The following is a 17,678-nucleotide window of genomic DNA, read 5'->3' on the forward strand; positions in this document are numbered from 1 at the left end:
AGCATTGAACTTACTCAGACTCCCTGAACATGGTTCTCAGTTGGAAGGCCTGGACAGTCTAAGGGACCTCTGACAGTGAAACCAGGATGTATGAAATCCCTGGTGCACGAAAGGACTTTGGGAGCACATTCCCCATGAAGTGACACTCCCTTAGCCTAGAAGCAGGAGGTAGGACCTAGTCCCTACTCCAAATGACTTGACAGATTTTGATGAAGGCATCCTGGAAGGCATCACATTCCTTGTGGAGTGGGTGGAGTAGGATGGGAGGGAAGTCAGGGAACATGGGAAGAAGGGAGAGGAAACTGGAAGTGATATGTAAAATAAGAAAGAAAAAAAAAAAAGAATCTGACATAGAACCTAGCACTTGTAAGTACCTACGTCAAGGCAGGTAGGTGTGTGTGTGTGTGTGTGTGTGTGTGTGTATATGTATGTGTGTGTGTGTGTGTGTGTGTGTGTGTTTGAACACAGATGTAATGTGAGACGAATAGAGTTAGAGGAATGGAGGTATAGCAAATTCTCAAGATGATTAGAATGTGGAAGATCAACTGGAAGGAGGACAATGTTATCAATGCATAAATCATCACACAATGTTCAGATTATGGTTGTTCCATGGTTTTATGATGACACCAAGCCTGAAAGCTTTCTACCATTCTTTATGTCACCATCTGTTATTTACTATTTTCTATTCTTATGTATTAGTTTATTATTTTGATATGGATTCAGTAACCCAAATTCTATCTTTAGACCACTGCTTTTTAAGGTACAGTACAGTGAGGACTTACTTTATAAAATTATAAATCATTCCTGAAACCACACAGTATATTTGGATCAAACCAAGGTAATATGAAACATTTAGACCAACCAGTCATAGATGGTAGTGACAAATTTGATATGTCCTTGATACCTGGGTTAAATGCTACAATAATAAAAAAGCAAGGCTTCACTGTTAATGAAGAATGGACAAATGGTTAGGGGACATTCAACTAACAATATGTGCCATGGCAGAGACATTGCTGAAGATGAACCAAGCAAAATGAATGCCTAATATGCACTATTTCCCAATAATTTGAAAAATAGGACATGGTATGCTTACCTTAGGCATGTTATAGGAAAAATTAATGATGTTCAATTTCTGTCTGTGATCCTACACAAGAAAATCTCAGTTTTTTTATTTTAATTTTTGTTTCTCTGCTAAGATACACAGTCACACAGAAAATATCTCTTTTTGTACAGGCCTATTTTGCTGGTCACTGTATTATTAAAGTGGATTTTGGCTCCCAGGAAGCTAGATCTAAACTCCATTTCTTTCTTGTTCCACTCAAGCAAGTATATCAGACTACAATTGAATGAAGGGATACAATTAGATGAGTAACCTTTAAGACAGACTAATTTATGTAGAAATAGCAAATCACTTTCCAATTTCAGCATTTGAACTATTATTACCATTAAATTATGGCCCTTGTGACACATGGCATGCATTGTTGAAATGTATACACATGTCTGGACCTCTGGGTTAAAACCTTTGCTCAAGAAGGTTTGTGACCCCTGCTTTGTTTTTTCATTTGTTGTTTTTTTTTTTAATTCACATTTGTACATTTCTTTAACTTATGCATGCTAAGTCAAATGATAAATTTAAAAAAGAAAATAAAGTTGGGGCCAGCTGCCTGAAAAGTTTCTCATTCCCCAAGCAGCCAGGAGGGCAAGAGGCAGCTGCTCTGAAATGTGTTTGAACCTCTTCTCTTCGATTAGAAGACAGCTGCACTTATCTATAGAAAAGCTCTGGAAGATTCTTTTGTTTTTTACGACATTCTAGGCAAGCTGAAAGAGATGTCTAACTTGAAAAGAATTGAAATTCAGCAACAGAATGTGTTAGCATTTCCCCACTGTGGACAATTCCCCAGCCCCTGATATTTTCTTCGATACAAAGTGTTTGTGTGAAATAAATAGAAGGCCATGATTTGAGGGACACTTTAATTGTTTTCCTCAAGGTGCATTGCATTTTATGTGACATATTCCATGCTTCACATCTCTATTGCTCAAAACTTCCCTTAGAATTATTTCCAAAGAACCATCCTGTCTCCTTACCTGTGGCCCTATTGCTCCAATAGGTTGGATCAAGCAATTATGGCTTTATGGTCTGTTCATTCTAGATTTAAACTATTGATGAAGTGCAAGTCAATAATCTTTCCAGGTTGGAGTGGGTGTGCACACAGTTCGGAAGCCTATCAACACATGGGACACTAAACAGTTATGAAAGAACCCAGAATGTGACACCTTCATCATAAATTTTGTTGTTGCGGTTTTATAATGTTCATACATTCAATATAGATTCTGTTTTATAGGTACTATTGTGTTTACTCTTTATTTCCGTCATAGTGGTCAATGATATAATTTATGGGGTTTCATTAAACTATAGGTAAGTCATAATGTGAGATTTCATGTATATAAAAATATTTGACAAAATATTCTGTAAAAATTTACATAAATCACATATACATACTTAATGAAAATGGATGAAAATAATTTGTCTATTTTTGTATTCCTATTATTTATAATAAGATTCTAGAATTGTTATAGGGAATCATAAACATATCTGACACATTTTAAGTATATAAAGACTTAAGACAAGGTAAGCTATTCCTGCTCTCCCTGCTCTCCCCACTGTGTGTGTGTGTGTGTGTGTCTTGTGCATGTGTTTGTTTCTGTGTGTATATGTATATCTCTATGCATGTTTGTGTATCTGTGCATATTTGTATATGTATAGGTATGTTTCTCTATCCATGTGTGTGTCTCTGTGTATGTGTGTGTATATATATATATATGTGTGTGTGTGTTTGTGTGTGTGTATCTTATACATATGTATGTCTCTGTGTATATGTATGTGTGTATATATCTGTGGATGTGGGTGTCTCTGTGTTTATATGTGTGTGTTTCTATTTGTGTGTATATGTGTGTATCAGTGTGTGTTTGCATACCACTGATAAAACGAAACTAACAACTTGATATTTTATTTATGAACAATATTGATTGAAGGAATACACAGATGTGAATTTTAAGTTTTCAATATAGTTTTGTAATTAGTGAAATGAAAAACTACAGGTAAGAAGATACTTGAGATTAAACCAGAACAAACCTTTAATAAGAAATAGAGATATATGCCTACTCAGGTAGAAGTCCTATTGTCCTTGTCACTGTGCTTTGCAGGAATCTTACCTCAAGGTGTTGGATTTAGTAACTTTTGGTCAGGGCTAACCTATAAGAGATAATTGTCAGATAGACTTGTTTTTTGGGTATCCTGTGTCCTGAGGTTTTACATTCTCCATCTTCTCAGCCCCAAAGACTCAGGAAGTTTGTGCTGATGTGACAATTGGCTTGCTTCACATTTTTTCCCATATTCCTACATTAATTTGCCTTTTGAAACCCTTGGAAGTGTTTCTGTTTTCCTTACTGGACCTGAAGTATGATGCTCACTACCAGGCAGATAAAAACCACAGTTGGTTTCACACTATTTCTGGAGATGCATGAAATATATCATGAAAGGGAAGTTGTCAATGATAGGGAAGAAAAACCTGCCACCACACCTCTACTATCAATAGTAGGGGAATTTGTCCTAACTCTTGTTTGATCAACTTTCCTATATTTTTTGTCATATTATTTGATGTTTCACCTTATAAATTTAAATTTGAGACACTAACAAACCTACCAGTCAATACCAAAATAACTTTTTAATTGATTCCTTCTCATGCAGAAGTGGAATCCAATGTATGCTGTTTATTGCAAAGCTAATGTTTTATTATTGGGGTAAGATATATTTCTCATTTATAGCCACTGTTTTAAAAGGCATGAGAATCTAAAACTGGGAGTTGAGAATTTCTGAAAAGAATACCTTTAATAGGTTCTAAGTTTGAAATGCAATTAATAAGAAAAAAATCATTTGTCAGTGATTCACTTATTATTCTAGCTGATAGAAACTCACTGGTTAAGATTGGAGGAATACAGGAGATTAATAGAAAGCATGGCTGAGGTCATTTTGAAAAACCCTTTGTCATCTCTACGTGTATAGATTTACCACTTACATAAATAGCTCTTATTTTATTTGTGTGCTAAATATGCATTGATGACTACTTCAAATAATAGACGCATGTGAATCATAACCATTATCTCTATTCTCTGGATATTTATTGTCTTGTGATAAATTTGATGTTGAGGGAGATAAAGATTGTTATTTGGAACATACAAAATGTGATTTCTATTCCCAACTTATGCGTCATTTAAGTCTTCCCTGAGAAGGTGATCTTAATGTGAGAGCAAACAAATGTCTAGAAATAGAGCTAAACACATATTATCAATTTTACTTTGAAAGCAATTTTAAGAAAAACATTGCTTTTGCCAAATTGTACTTGAACAGTTGAATATCTTTTTCAAAAATATGTGCTTATATGATTTACCAAGAAAAAATATCAAACCATCAAACATAAAATGAGTCCTAAATCTCAAAGAGTTGTAAGAAAACCTGAAAAAAACTCAGTGACCTTGATGTAACCAAATAGTTTAGCTAGAACAACAACAAAAGACACTTGAAATGTGTTAAGTTAAATTCACTGAGTTAAAAATAATTGTGCATTTTGAGAAACAAAATTATGAGCATGAAAATGAAAATCACAGATGATACAATATTTGCAGGTCATATGTCTTTTATGGAACACATACCCAGAAGCTATAAAGAACAATAAAGAATAAAATTATGTCCGGGTGTTGGTAGCGCATTAAAAAAATCCCAGCACTCAGCACTCGGGAGGCAGAGACAAGTGAATATCCATGAGTTCAAGACCAGCCTGATCTACAGAGCTGATTCTAGGACAGGTTTCAAACCAATACAGAGAAACTCTGTCTCAATTAATTAATTAATTAATTAATCCTATTGTAAAACTGGGTATTGAGCAGACACTTCATTAAGAAAGACATGAAGAAAAGGGAACTTAGTACCACAGTGAATTTTCACTCAACACTCCTTCAGATCACCACAAGTGGCTGAAAACTCTGAGTATCTATAAAGATCATATATGCATGGAGGAATTTGAAATAGCCAAATGACCTTAATCAGCATTTTCCCAATTTCTTATAAAGTTCTATTTATAGCATTTTCATTTTCCTGCCAAAAACAAAGAAAAAATAGAGAATATGTACACTGGCTAGGACACTTAGATATTATTGGTAGGAAGATAAATTTGCAAGAGCACCTTGGGGATTCTAGGAATTACCTAATAAACCTGGACATATGCATTCTTATTACTGCAAATGTCTTCAGGTATACACTTGCAAAATTTTATATGTTTATTTGCCAAAGTGTATATACTGGAATATTCAGTTAGTCATTCATAGTTGGTTTAAGCAGTCTAATAATCCATCAGCACTAGAATAAGTAAGTCATATATTATCTCACCAAATATTCTATAAGGATGGGTATTAATTAGACTTAATGTTAAAGAGTACTGAATGCTCTTACAGAGGGGCTGATTTCAGTTTCCACCACCCACATTGACTACCACCTGTAATTCTTGCCACATGTGACATGTGTATATTCTCCCACATACACATACTTTAAAATACGTTTTAAAATAAATCCTTAAAAATAAGAGCCAGTAGCAGATGGAAATAGAATCAGAGATCCACAGCTAAGCACCGAGCCAGACACTGAGAACAACAATTAATAAATGGGACCTCTTCAAATTTAGAAGCTTCTGTAAGGCAAAGGACACAGTGGACAAGACCAAACGGCAGCCCACAGGCTGGGAAAAGATTTTATATCCCACAAAGGGCTGATCTCCAAAATATACAAAGAACTCAAGAAACTAGTCAGCAAAACACCAAATAACCCTATTAAAAAATGGGATACAGAACTGAAGAAACAATTCTCAATAGAGGAAATCAAAAAGGCTGAAGGACACTTAAGAAAGTGCTTCACATCCTTAGCTATCAGGGAAATGCAAATGAAAACAACTTTGAGATACCATCTTACTCCTGCCAGAATGGCTAAAATTAGAAACACCAGTGATGACTCATGCTGGAGAGGATGTGGAGAAATGGCAACACTCTTCCACTGCTTGTGGGAGTGCAAATTCATACAGCCATTTTGGAGATCAGTATGGCGGTTCCTCAGGAAAATGGGAATTAGTTTACCACAGGACCCAGCAATCCCCCTCTTAGGCATATACCCAAATGATACACATCCATGGAACAAAGACATCTGTTTAACTATGTTCATAGCAGCACTATTTGTAATAGCAAGAACCTGGAAGCAACCTAGATGCCCCTCAATTGAAGAATAGATAATGAAGATGTGGCACATCTACCAATGGAATAATACTCTGCAAAAATATTAATGGTCTCTTGAAATTAGCATGCAAATGGATGGTACTTGAAGAAACCATCCTGAATGAGGTAACCCAGTCACAAAAAGAGAAACACAGTATGTACTCACTCATATATGGATTTTAGACCTAGATCAAATGATCACCAGCCTTTAATTCACACCACCAGAGGAACTATGATACAAGGTGTATTCTAAGAGATTCATATAAAGTATCTCACAGATGGGGGGAAAGGACAAGTCCCCCAGAGCACAGGGGGAGTGGGGGGGGCAGTGAATGGAGAGAGAAGTAGGAGAAAACGAGGGGGAGGAAAGGAAAACGCATGCGACTAGGAAGATTGAGCCTGGTTAAGAATAGGAATAGAAGACAGGAGAGGGGGGCAGAGGGAGAGAGAGAGAACATAAAAGGGAGAGCCAATATTGGCTTGAAGATAAATTTGAACACAAAGAAAGGTCTAGAGAACTACAAGACTGCTGACAACTAACAATTTGTGCATGCCTGAAAAGGCTACCATAAATGCCATTCCCGGATAGTGAGATCAACAGCTAACTTATCCATGGAGCCCTCATCTAATACCTGTTGAAATCAGGAGCAAACACCCATACATAAACACTGAGTCGAACTAGAACCCAGATGCAGATGGAGAGGACAAGTCCAGGTGGCAGAAACTCATAGAGGCAGCTTACCTGAACAAGGAGGAGCTAACGGGCCACCAGACTGATAGCTGGGAAGCCAACATGGGACTGACTCAGGCCCCCCTGAATATGGGTCTCAGCCAGAAGGACTGAGCAATCTAAGGAACCTCAGAGAGTGGAGCCAGTATGTATCCCTGGTGCACAAAAGGACCTTACTGACACATCACCTATGGAGGGATAACTGCCTTAACCTAGAAACAGGAGAGAAGCCCTAGTCCCCACTTCATTGACCTGTCAGATCTACATGACCCCAACTGGATGGCATTCCCCTACATATGGAATTGGGGGGGATGGGAGGGGAGGGTGGTGAGGGTGCATGTGAGAGGGCAGAGAGGGTAAAAGGGAGGGAGGGAGAGAAGGAAGGAGGGAGAGGGAACTGGGATCAACATGTAAAATAATATATTAAATTAAAAAAATGCTTTGACTCCAAAATTTACGTTCAAGGACAAGTTACTGGGGAAAAGAATTTCTATTTTCGTTTCTACAGAAAATGAAAAGATGTAGATTCCTTCCAGACTAAGGTGGTTTGAGCAAGCCAGACTGCCTGAAACAGAACCAGGTGATCCTACATTCAAAACAGCTGGACAAAGCATCCTTGCAGACTACAGCCAGGATTTCTGCATCTTCTTCGACTCCCCCATGACAGCGCCCCTTAACAGCAGGAAGTAGTTTGGAAAGAATGATGCCCAAATTCCCAAATATTGTCTATAAATGTTTGTTTTCATTTAAATGGACTTGGTTATATAAAATAAATTTAAAAAAAGAGGATATGAGTTTTAAGTGAGACATGATGCAGATCCTCAAGGGTGTTCAGCAGGGACGGTGGGGTAGGAGTTGGATATGTTCAATATATATTGTGTGTGTGTGTGTGTGTGTGTGTGTATATATATATATATATATATATATATATATATATATGATGTTTTCAAAAATGAAAAGCTGAAAAGTAATATATGTGCTGAATATTTTAATAGTATGTAGTATGGTTGAATGGCAGAATAATCAATAATAATCAAAAGAGCTTGAAAATAGATTATATAGTTGTGTAAATTGGAATTCCTCTCTGGCTTTAAAGCTCATGCTGTCTTGAGCCTCTAGTATCATTGACCCAACGTCTTTGTTGGTTGTACTCATGAAAGTTTTGAAGAATCAAGGAAGCAGCCTAGTATGTTGTTTTCCTTATCCCATAGATCCTGCAACATTGTGAAAATATCATACCCTCAGAGGTATATCTGTGGAGAAGGCAAACCTCTATGTCCTGAGTGATGCTAGAGCTAAAAGGAACAAGGGCTGAAACAGCAATGCCCAGCCCACTTCCACTAGCTCTTCTGGGAAAGAAAAGGAATTCTCAAATCACATCTCAGGAGCTATTATTATCTGGAGGAATCAGTACCTTTAAAAACATGTCTTCTTTAAAAAAATATATTTATCTTCATTTTCATGTTTATGCAGGGGACAGTTACTAACAGAGTCCAGAAAAAGGAATTACATTCCCTACAGCTAATGTAACAGGCCATTGTAAACTACCTGATATGGGTTCTAAGAATCAAACGCAGGTCCTTGGCAAGAGCAGTATGTGCTTTTGATCATGGAAGATCCCTCTGGGCATAGCATTTGTCTTTCAGTCAGCATTGTTGAGAGATTGGGAATCATTTCTTGTATAAACATCTTATTTTATAATTTAGTGGGAGATGTCATGTGTATATACGTTTCTCTTATTAGTTAATGAATAAAGCCCTGTTGGCCAATAGGAAAGCTAGAGAGGTGGGACTAGAAGACAAGGAGAATTTTGGGAGAGGTAGTAAAGAGGAGTCAAGATCTAGAACATGAATAAGTAAGAGGTTTGGACCCTCTCTCCAGTAAGATGAGACCATGTGGAAACAGATTGACAAAAATGGGTTAATATTTAAGACAGAGATAGCCAATAAGAAGCTCTAGCCTTTGGCCAACAGCTTTATAATAGAGTCTCTGTGTGTTCTTTTGGGAATGATATGGCTATGAGACCTGGCTGTCAGGAAAGTGCACATAAAAATAATTGTCTGTCTCAAATCAAATTCAAATGCATTCTGAAAAGCTACCAGAACTGGCACTATGTTTACTCTTATTTCACTTTCAAATGATATAAAATGCTTTGGGCCTAGAATATTTGCCTCAGAAGAAGTTAACTTCAAAAGCTATTTCTGGCAGGACATGATTACAATTAAAGAAATGTCATATATACTTTAAAACTGATGGCATGTTCAATACATAGTAATTCTATCCATTGACTTCTGCCTTTTCTACAGTGGTTATCCATTCCTGCTCTCATGCTCTAATGGAGTTTGGCTAAGGACATGTTTACTACATGAATATTAGAGGCCCATTGGGATAACTCTTCATGTTTCAACAATAAACTTCTTTCTCATCTTAATAATGTCCTTGACAGGTTAAATGTAGCAACACGACTCCATTTTAACAAAGCTCTTGCAGTAGTTGCCTATTAAACCATTTACACTGTTTAGCATTTTTTAAAAAACATCTGAAAAAGGGGGAGAATGCTTTAATATAGACCATTCTTCAAATAAATCTCTTTGAACAAAATAGGACGTGTTGGAAAAGGTTAGATACTCAAGAGAGGCTTAGGGTTGATCAGAAAACATTGAGTTTGCTCATGAATTTTTGCTGAAAAAAACTGAGGCATGTTTTCAGTATGTGGTAACCATGTTTAGAGATTAGAGATATCAATGGCTCTTATAAATAAGAAACACAAAAAAGGAACCTATAATTCTTTTCAAATGTAGATATTTTATTCTTCTACCAGCCAACACATGTACATCCTTTAACAAGATCTGTGCTGATGTTTCACCCAAATGTTTTAACTGAGCACTTCAAGTCAAAACCAAAAAGACTTGCAGAGTCTGAGCCCTCTGTCCTCCATGAGACTACAAAACCTAGGCAAACAAATTTATTTAGTTTCTCTTTGAGGATCAGAAAAAAAGATTAAACAGGATTACATTCATACTGGTACATTTTAATGATTAAATGAATGTTAGAAACTTCCTGTCCTAGAAGCTGTAATTTAATTTGTTTATAGTGTATGTGTGTGTGTGTGTGTGTGTGTGTGTGTGTGTGTACGTGCGCATGCACACATGTGAGTGTGTATGTTTGTTTTCTTGATGCCGAGATTGTGAATATTTAAATGTGATTCTTTTGTGGTCTGTGGGCTATGATCAAGTATATATATTTTAAATATAAATATATTAATCTAGATGCCTTCAAATGCTTTGAGACATATAAGCATGACTTTATGGAAGACACAGGGGAATGGCTGGGTAGGCAGAGAGGAATTAGATAGAGTGCTAGGGATTGAATATGATGAAAGTGCTTGATATAAATGCTGATATAAGGCCAGTATTTTGTACAATGAATGTGTGATTCAAAAGGAAATGAAAGCAATATAAAAACATGTTTCTTGGGAATTATTAAAGGATGAATATTTTCAAGCCATCATCTTAGCAAATAAAATGCCTTACCAGGTGACAAACCCCTCCTGTTTCTAATACCAGCACACACTTTTAAAAAATCTTAAGGCAGATTTCCTTAAAGGCAGAACTATCATGGAGTCACATTTTTTAAATTTTACACATTGTGCTCAAGACTTTAGAAATTTTCTAACTATTCAATATCTGAAAATAACCCCTATTGGAACTGAGATACTATAGAAAGAAGGGTTACAAAATGAGTAAAAACATCAGGTAGAACCAGAATGTCTTTATTCAAATTCCAGCTTTAATATTTAATAACTATGCCCTCTTGACCTCCCAATTCTATTGTTTCTTCATCTATCAAGTGAAAATAATAGTGTTGTCTCGTAGGGTTGTCATGTGTCAATTTCCATTAGCAAACCATGATATTATTATTATAAAATGTTATTATGCCTAGAAACAATGTCTACATATGTGCCTTTTAAATATTACTTCTGGTCATGCTTGTCAGGGTTGTCTGAGTTAAGGCAAGAATTGCAACTCACAAACATATCTTAGGTTACATGGAGGAGTTCAGAATTCTCCTGCAAACTGCATGCTTGGTGAATATCTTGCAACCTGAGTACAGACAGTAGATTGTTTTATGAATACAGGGAAGAAATATATAAAATACAAAGAACTGTCTTATATACTTTCCTGATTATCACTGTTGTTTCTCACTCATTACAATAAATGTAGATAAGGCTTTTCCAACAGATAGTCCAAATTAACATGGTATATTGTCAAGGGATTATGCCTTGAGTAATTTTCATTATGTCATAGTCATTTTTATATGGTTGTAAAGAAGCACCATGATCAAGCCAACTTCTAAAAGAAAGCATTGGACTGTAAACTTGCTTAGAGTTTCAGAGAGTATGTCCCTGACAATCAGGGTAGGGAGCATAGCTGCAGATAGGCAGGTGTGGTGCTAGAGCAGTAGCTGAGATCCTACATCTAATCCACCAGTTGCAGGCAGAAAGAGAGATACTGGGAAGTGCAGGCTTTTGAAACCTCAAACACCCCTAGTGACATATGTTTTCCAACAAGGTCATACCTCATGATTCTTCCCAAAATATAGTTCTACTCACTATGACATAAACATTAAAATATAGAAGTTTCTGGATGCCATTCTTACTAAAACCACAACACATTAGCTTTTGTATAAACATCTATTTTATATGCTAGTGACATAGACAGAAGTTTGGCAAGTCAGAGGAAGAAGATATTTTTGTCATGGTAAAGTATTCTTGATTTAATTTCAAGTAGAGGAAAACCTTTAATCTGAAGTCATCTCAGAACCAGTAACATTCATATTATGGTTTAATTGAAACCTTGTAGAACATACCACAAAGCATTAACAATATACAGTAGTAAGAGGAAGATAAAACTGATGAGGACTTGGTAGGTGTACATTATTTGGGTGTTTTAAAGACAGGATTCAGAAAAAGATGGTATTAGACATAATCCCTTAATATTCATCAAGATTTTTAAAAGGAAAGACTTCCAAGTTCTGTCTTGGCTTGAACACTATTGATTGATGGGGACTTTGATAAACTGTTGTGCTCTGTTATTTTGAAGACCACATCAGTTTAGCAAGAAGAAGCACAAGTCCCACATTCAAAAGAAAACACAGGAGTATTCGTTTTGACTGTGGTAACTGGCACTAGTTGATTCATGTTAGAAGACTTTCTTGGGTCAGAGTAGAGTTCTCTTGGAAAATTACTCAAATCCTTACTCCTTTTTGGCATGATGAACAAGAAAATCTCTCTCTCTCTCTCTCTCTCTCTCTCTCTCTCTCTCTCTCTCTCTCTCTCTGTGTGTGTGTGTGTGTGTGTGTGTGTGTGTGTGTACAATGTTTACATAGTACAGTTAGGTGTGAAAATAGGGTAGACATTTAGGATCATAAGTGATGTCTTGCTCAGTTCTCCATCCTGCTCAAAGGGGAGTGAGTGCTAGCACATGTCAGCAAGAAGAGCCTCTGTGTGGCAAACATTTTAGGTTACATTTGCCAGCAGAATTTTCAGTTAATGCAAGAGCTATATAATAGAGATCCCATAGACTTGAATTGTAAAGCCTGGTTGCTTTACTCTCATAGGCATTCAGAATGAGTCAATAATCTTGTACTGCACAGGTTATTTGAAAGACATTTTCTTCAATAACTTGACTTATGAATGCCAAAACCATGTATTACCACATTTGAATTTACCTTTGTCTTTTACATAGGGAGTTCTATTAAGTCCTTCTTTGAAAATATATTTAATGAAATTAGATCTGAATAGAAGGGACTTTTACTAATGCTTTGTAGGCATCCAGTTGTACAAATTTTGTCTCTGTGACTAGGCCATAGACACTGCTTGGGTACTTGATGAAATTTCCCACCATTATCTAGGCTTGCATTGCCCATTGCTTATGATTTGGCTAGTAGCTCAGAGGTAAACATCTCCGGACACATAGTTCATAAACCTGAAAAGTCTTCAACATGGTCTGGAAGTTTTTCTCATAAAATAACTGGATTCTCTGAGAAATTGTCCTAATCTGCTGTCTGCAAAACTAGTCGTCATGCTCTCCAGGGGGAACAATTTGTCCTGTGGTTTCTGAGTCATGTGGAACAGAAGGTTTTCCTATAACCATTCGAAGTTTTAAAGTCAAAGAATTTTTCAGATAATAGGCTAAGAGATGATAATAGCAGAGGTAGGGGCTCACTGATTAAGTGGAGAAGGAAAGCAAGCCAGTCCCCACACTGTGAGGCCTAGATTGAACTTGAACGTCCTTCTTTCTCTGCCTTTCTAGAGATATTGTGTACATGGGTAAATCAAAGGGATAGGAAACCTATGTAGTCTATCCATGGTAAGATGATAAAGTCAAAAGGAAAATAAGAAAATGCAAGTGTTGAGGGTGGTAAAGTCAAAGTCACTGTTAAAAGCTAAGCTTGAGTGACAGGTGGTCTCTAGGATCTCCTTTTCTAGAAGGATCTATGATGGTGTGGAACCCATAGCTCAGAGCCAGTGTTTCATGTTTGAGGGCTGTCATTACTCTGCACCCTCAAATACTATTTTACTCAGTGGAAAAATATGTTTTTTCTCTGCTCTGGGTTTGGAAAGTACTGTCCATGCTTAACTGAACACCAGAGGGGCTGTTTTATTAATAGTTCTTTGAGAGTTTTACTTATCAGATTTTAATCGTAGTCGCTCTCCCTTCTCCATCTTGTCCTAGATCCACCTTCATTCCTGCTGAATCCTGTTTGCTTGTTCCTCCCATTGAGGCCAATTTGTGCTTCCCACGTTTGTGGATGTATGATCTTGTGTAGGAGCATAGTTAACTTCTCAGGAGCTACACTCTTAGCAAAACTGGCCACCTCTTTTGGTAGCTAATGATTGCCAGCAGCTCCTAAGAGGAGGAACCTCATGAACAACTTGCCTCTCCAAGTGGAATTTGCTCCTGCCCTGGGCTTGTATAGGTCTTGTTTGTGCTTTTATAATAGCTGTGAATTTATACATGAAGCTCCCCGCTGTATTCTGCAGCCATAATTTCATTGTGCTCATCTACTTCTTTGACTCTTTTATCTAGTTATATACCCTTGTTTGCCTTTGGAAGAGGGGGTACAACATATATGTTCTCTTCAGGACTGATCATTTTGCATTCTATGACTCTTTGCACCATGACCAGTTATGACTATCAATGTTCAATATCTATTGCAAATGGAAACTTCTCTGATGAGGTCTGAGATGTGGTTTACTCTATGGGAATAGATATAAGTCATTAAGAACCAAATTAATACTATGTCCATTTAGCAGAATAATAGTAGTAGGTTTTCATTCATGGTCTATGGTCTGTCTAGCCTTAGCTTCTTAGTTTGATAATCATGCCAGGTATGGGTTTCATGCAGAGTGAACCTTAAATCTTTCTGATTGGATTTCACAAAATCTGTGCCACTGTGTCACCAGAGGACACATCTTCCCAAGCAGTCATTCCTGTAGCTCACCAGGTTTGTGGCTGGGTGAGATTATTGATCACAATTTGCTAACCTCTGGTAGTGCTCACTGCACTTCTGGCATCGTGAAAGTTAACCAGGTGGGATGAAGCTTCCAGGTTAGCACCAGCTTGGTGTTTCCTGTTCTTTAACCCAGCATTTCATGTCTTAGCAAATGGGTCTTATCATCATGTTCTGGAAGGCAACGAAATGCATTTGCAAAAGCTTGTGATATTTGCAGGATGAAAGGACAGGGGCGGTAAGTATCTCACTGTCCAACAATTTTTAAAAAGTAACCCTGCCACTAGGCTTTTAATGAAAACAGTTATAAAAATGAAAGATTCCATTGTGCCATCTATGGAGGTTTAACAATCACTCCTAATATTCTATTTAAAAATTAATAGTTTTATAAGACTGTATGCCGATGCAGAAGCTACCTCATGTCCTCCAAGTTTCAGATTCAGTGAGAAACCCTGTCTCAGAGAATAATGGAGGGAATAGTATAGTGAGATGATGACAACCAGTGTCTACACATGCATGCCTGGGCACATATGCACGCACGCGCACGCGCACACACACACACACACACACACACACACACACACGTTCCTCTCCTAAAACACTTTACAGTACTTAAAATACTGTTTAATGTTTGTCAAATATTTGTCATTTTTGCCCTGTACACAGGTTTCACTGTTCTTTCTTTAATATGTAAAATATATACATAGGTAAAATAATATATGTGAAAATATATGTGGCGTGTGTGTGTGTGTGTGTGTGTGTGTGTGTAGTTGCCAAATATTGCTGTCCTTAAAATCATATATTTTTGGTGTTACCATTTCAAGGATCACGAGCTTGACAAATTATGGAGCTAATTAAATTTTCTTGTGAGGAAGCAGCCAGCTAGACCACAGCCCCAGGCACATAACCTCAGCTCCCCACTCTGTCCTACTTACTTATTCTGTGTGTGAGGTGAAGCTCGTTGAGCAGCAAGGTAGAACACACCGACCAGCAGCTGCTGATGAGTTTCAGTAACTACACAGAGTCAGCTTTTCAGCCCCAGCCCTGACAGCTCCTATCACAGAGGGGTGACAGTAGAGACACATCCCCCATGTGAGTTGGCTGCAGATGACAATCTGCCAAGCTAAAATAATTGAAAAAGCACTGGTTGTTTAAAAATGAATCGACTTGGCTTAGCTCTAAGGTATTTTGAAAAATTCTAGGAATGCCATGACATTTTTCTTGAGATTGTTTACATGAATAGCATCCCAGACATTTAACAAACAAAAACAGCTGTGGAAAAGGTATTTTTAGCAATTTTATGAGCACATCTGTGTCATTAAGCAATTTAGCAGTATTTACAGGTTGCAAAGGTAATGCTACTTAATTATAACAAACTTTTTGGCAGCAAATGTACTGATTTCTTATATGTATTACTTTATCTTTACTAAATATTTTTCTGAATTAATTGATTTGATGGATATAATTAAACCATTTCTCCCAGTTGTCAAAAGGGGACCTTCAATTAAATTTCATTTGAACAGTCCATTCTTTCTATATTACCAGGCTCTATAATAGAGTAACATTTACTTCTTAAAACAGAGAAGACCCATTTAAGTGTGGTTATCGGTCAGTGTGGGGCATGGGAGAATGGGAGGGAGAAGGAACTGGGATTGTTATATAAAATAAGGTTGTTTTTAATTTAAATAAAAATAAGGAAATAAATTCTCAAAAAAAGTGATGTATGTGTATGTTTGCACTGTGATGTGTGCACATGTGTGTGTAACCTTCTTGCAAACAAAGAGAAAGGAAATTATTCTTCAATAAAACATTAAAAACAAAACATGAATGCATTTGCGCATCAGATCAACCTTTAAAAATAATAGGATGGGATGACATAATGATTATATCTCAAAATGTAAAATAAGAATTAGCTCATTCATTTCTTAGTCAAAGTACAGTGTCACTGTCAGCTTCTACATCCTCAAACAGTACATTCCTAACTGCATTTTAAATAGTAGCTTTTCTCTTCATTCTTTCCTACAGTTGGACAGTGTCACCTCCCTGATCCAGGCAGCCAAAAATTTAATGAATGCTGTAGTGCAAACAGTGAAAATGTCGTACATTGCTTCTACCAAGATCATCCGCATCCAGAGTTCTGTGGGGCCCCGGCATCCCGTTGTCATGTGGAGGATGAAGGCTCCAGCAAAAAAGCCCTTGATTAAGAAAGAGAAGCCAGAAGAAACATGTGCAGCTGTCAGAAGAGGCTCAGCAAAGAAAAAGATACACCCTGTCCAAGTCATGCGTGAATTTAGAGGGAGACAAGTCTACTGAGGCACTAGTCCACTCCAGTGCCCATTTCCACACCCCAGGCCAAACACACTGCTTTATTTCACAGTTCACTGGTTCTTTAATTTTACTAAGTTTTGGAATTAAGTTCACAAATAGCATAAAGCATTGGGGTTAAACTATTGTGCACAATGTGTGTTTGGGGTCCTGACCTTAGACCTTATCATCTCTCTATAGCCAACACAGCCCAGTTAACTTGCAGGTAGTACCTAGGGAATAAAATTCACAAGTGTCATTTTGGCCTTGCCCTTCATAGGGAATAGCTTATATCTATTGCAAATTGAATGCAAATGACAAAGTGAGTTTTGCTTACCTCGAAATGTATAAGCCCATGCTCTTTTTATCCTTGCAGAGGATGACATTATCAGAAGCTTTTCACTTGCTTCTCATTAGACACAATATGGTTTATCAACTATTTTCCCTGTGTCTGTATCTTCTTTAGCAGACCTAACCTGGTACGTAACCTGCCAGACATGTGGCATTCTTACCATAGGAAAGAATTTTCAATTTCTAGATATCATTATTAGTTGGTGAGTTTACTATAACCAAATGGGGAGTCAGGCTTCTTACCAGAATTTGAAAGTCAGTCATGTTATTAAAGAAGTGCTTTGGTTACATTCCAAGGTGCAGAGACTTTGGATGCTATTTCCACCTTTTTTATTATTATTTTTTCTACTGTGTTTGGAAGTTCTGTACTCTTAGTACTGGGCCTGTCAGAGCACATATATGTAGAGTCACAATCCATTGAAGCAATGATTTTTTGTTTGTTGATTTGTTTGTTTGGTACTGG

The 17,678-nt window shown here is 37.0% G+C and overlaps 1 protein-coding gene across 1 annotated transcript in view; it reads left to right on the top strand.

Moving 5' to 3' along the window:
- The window catches only part of Ctnna3 (catenin alpha 3), a 1,153,843-nt gene extending 1,136,805 nt beyond the window's left edge, over positions 1 to 17,038 (top strand). The window contains exon 13 of the mRNA XM_051186834.1: positions 16,586 to 17,038. Coding sequence (XP_051042791.1) covers positions 16,586 to 16,873 — 288 coding nt within the window. The 3' untranslated portion in view covers positions 16,874 to 17,038. The remainder of the gene's footprint in view (positions 1 to 16,585) is intronic.
- The last annotated feature ends 640 nt before the right edge of the window (positions 17,039 to 17,678 follow it).

Source organism: Phodopus roborovskii, unplaced genomic scaffold (genome assembly GCF_943737965.1).
Source record: "Phodopus roborovskii unplaced genomic scaffold, PHOROB, whole genome shotgun sequence".
Taxonomy (NCBI): Eukaryota; Metazoa; Chordata; class Mammalia; order Rodentia; family Cricetidae; genus Phodopus; species Phodopus roborovskii.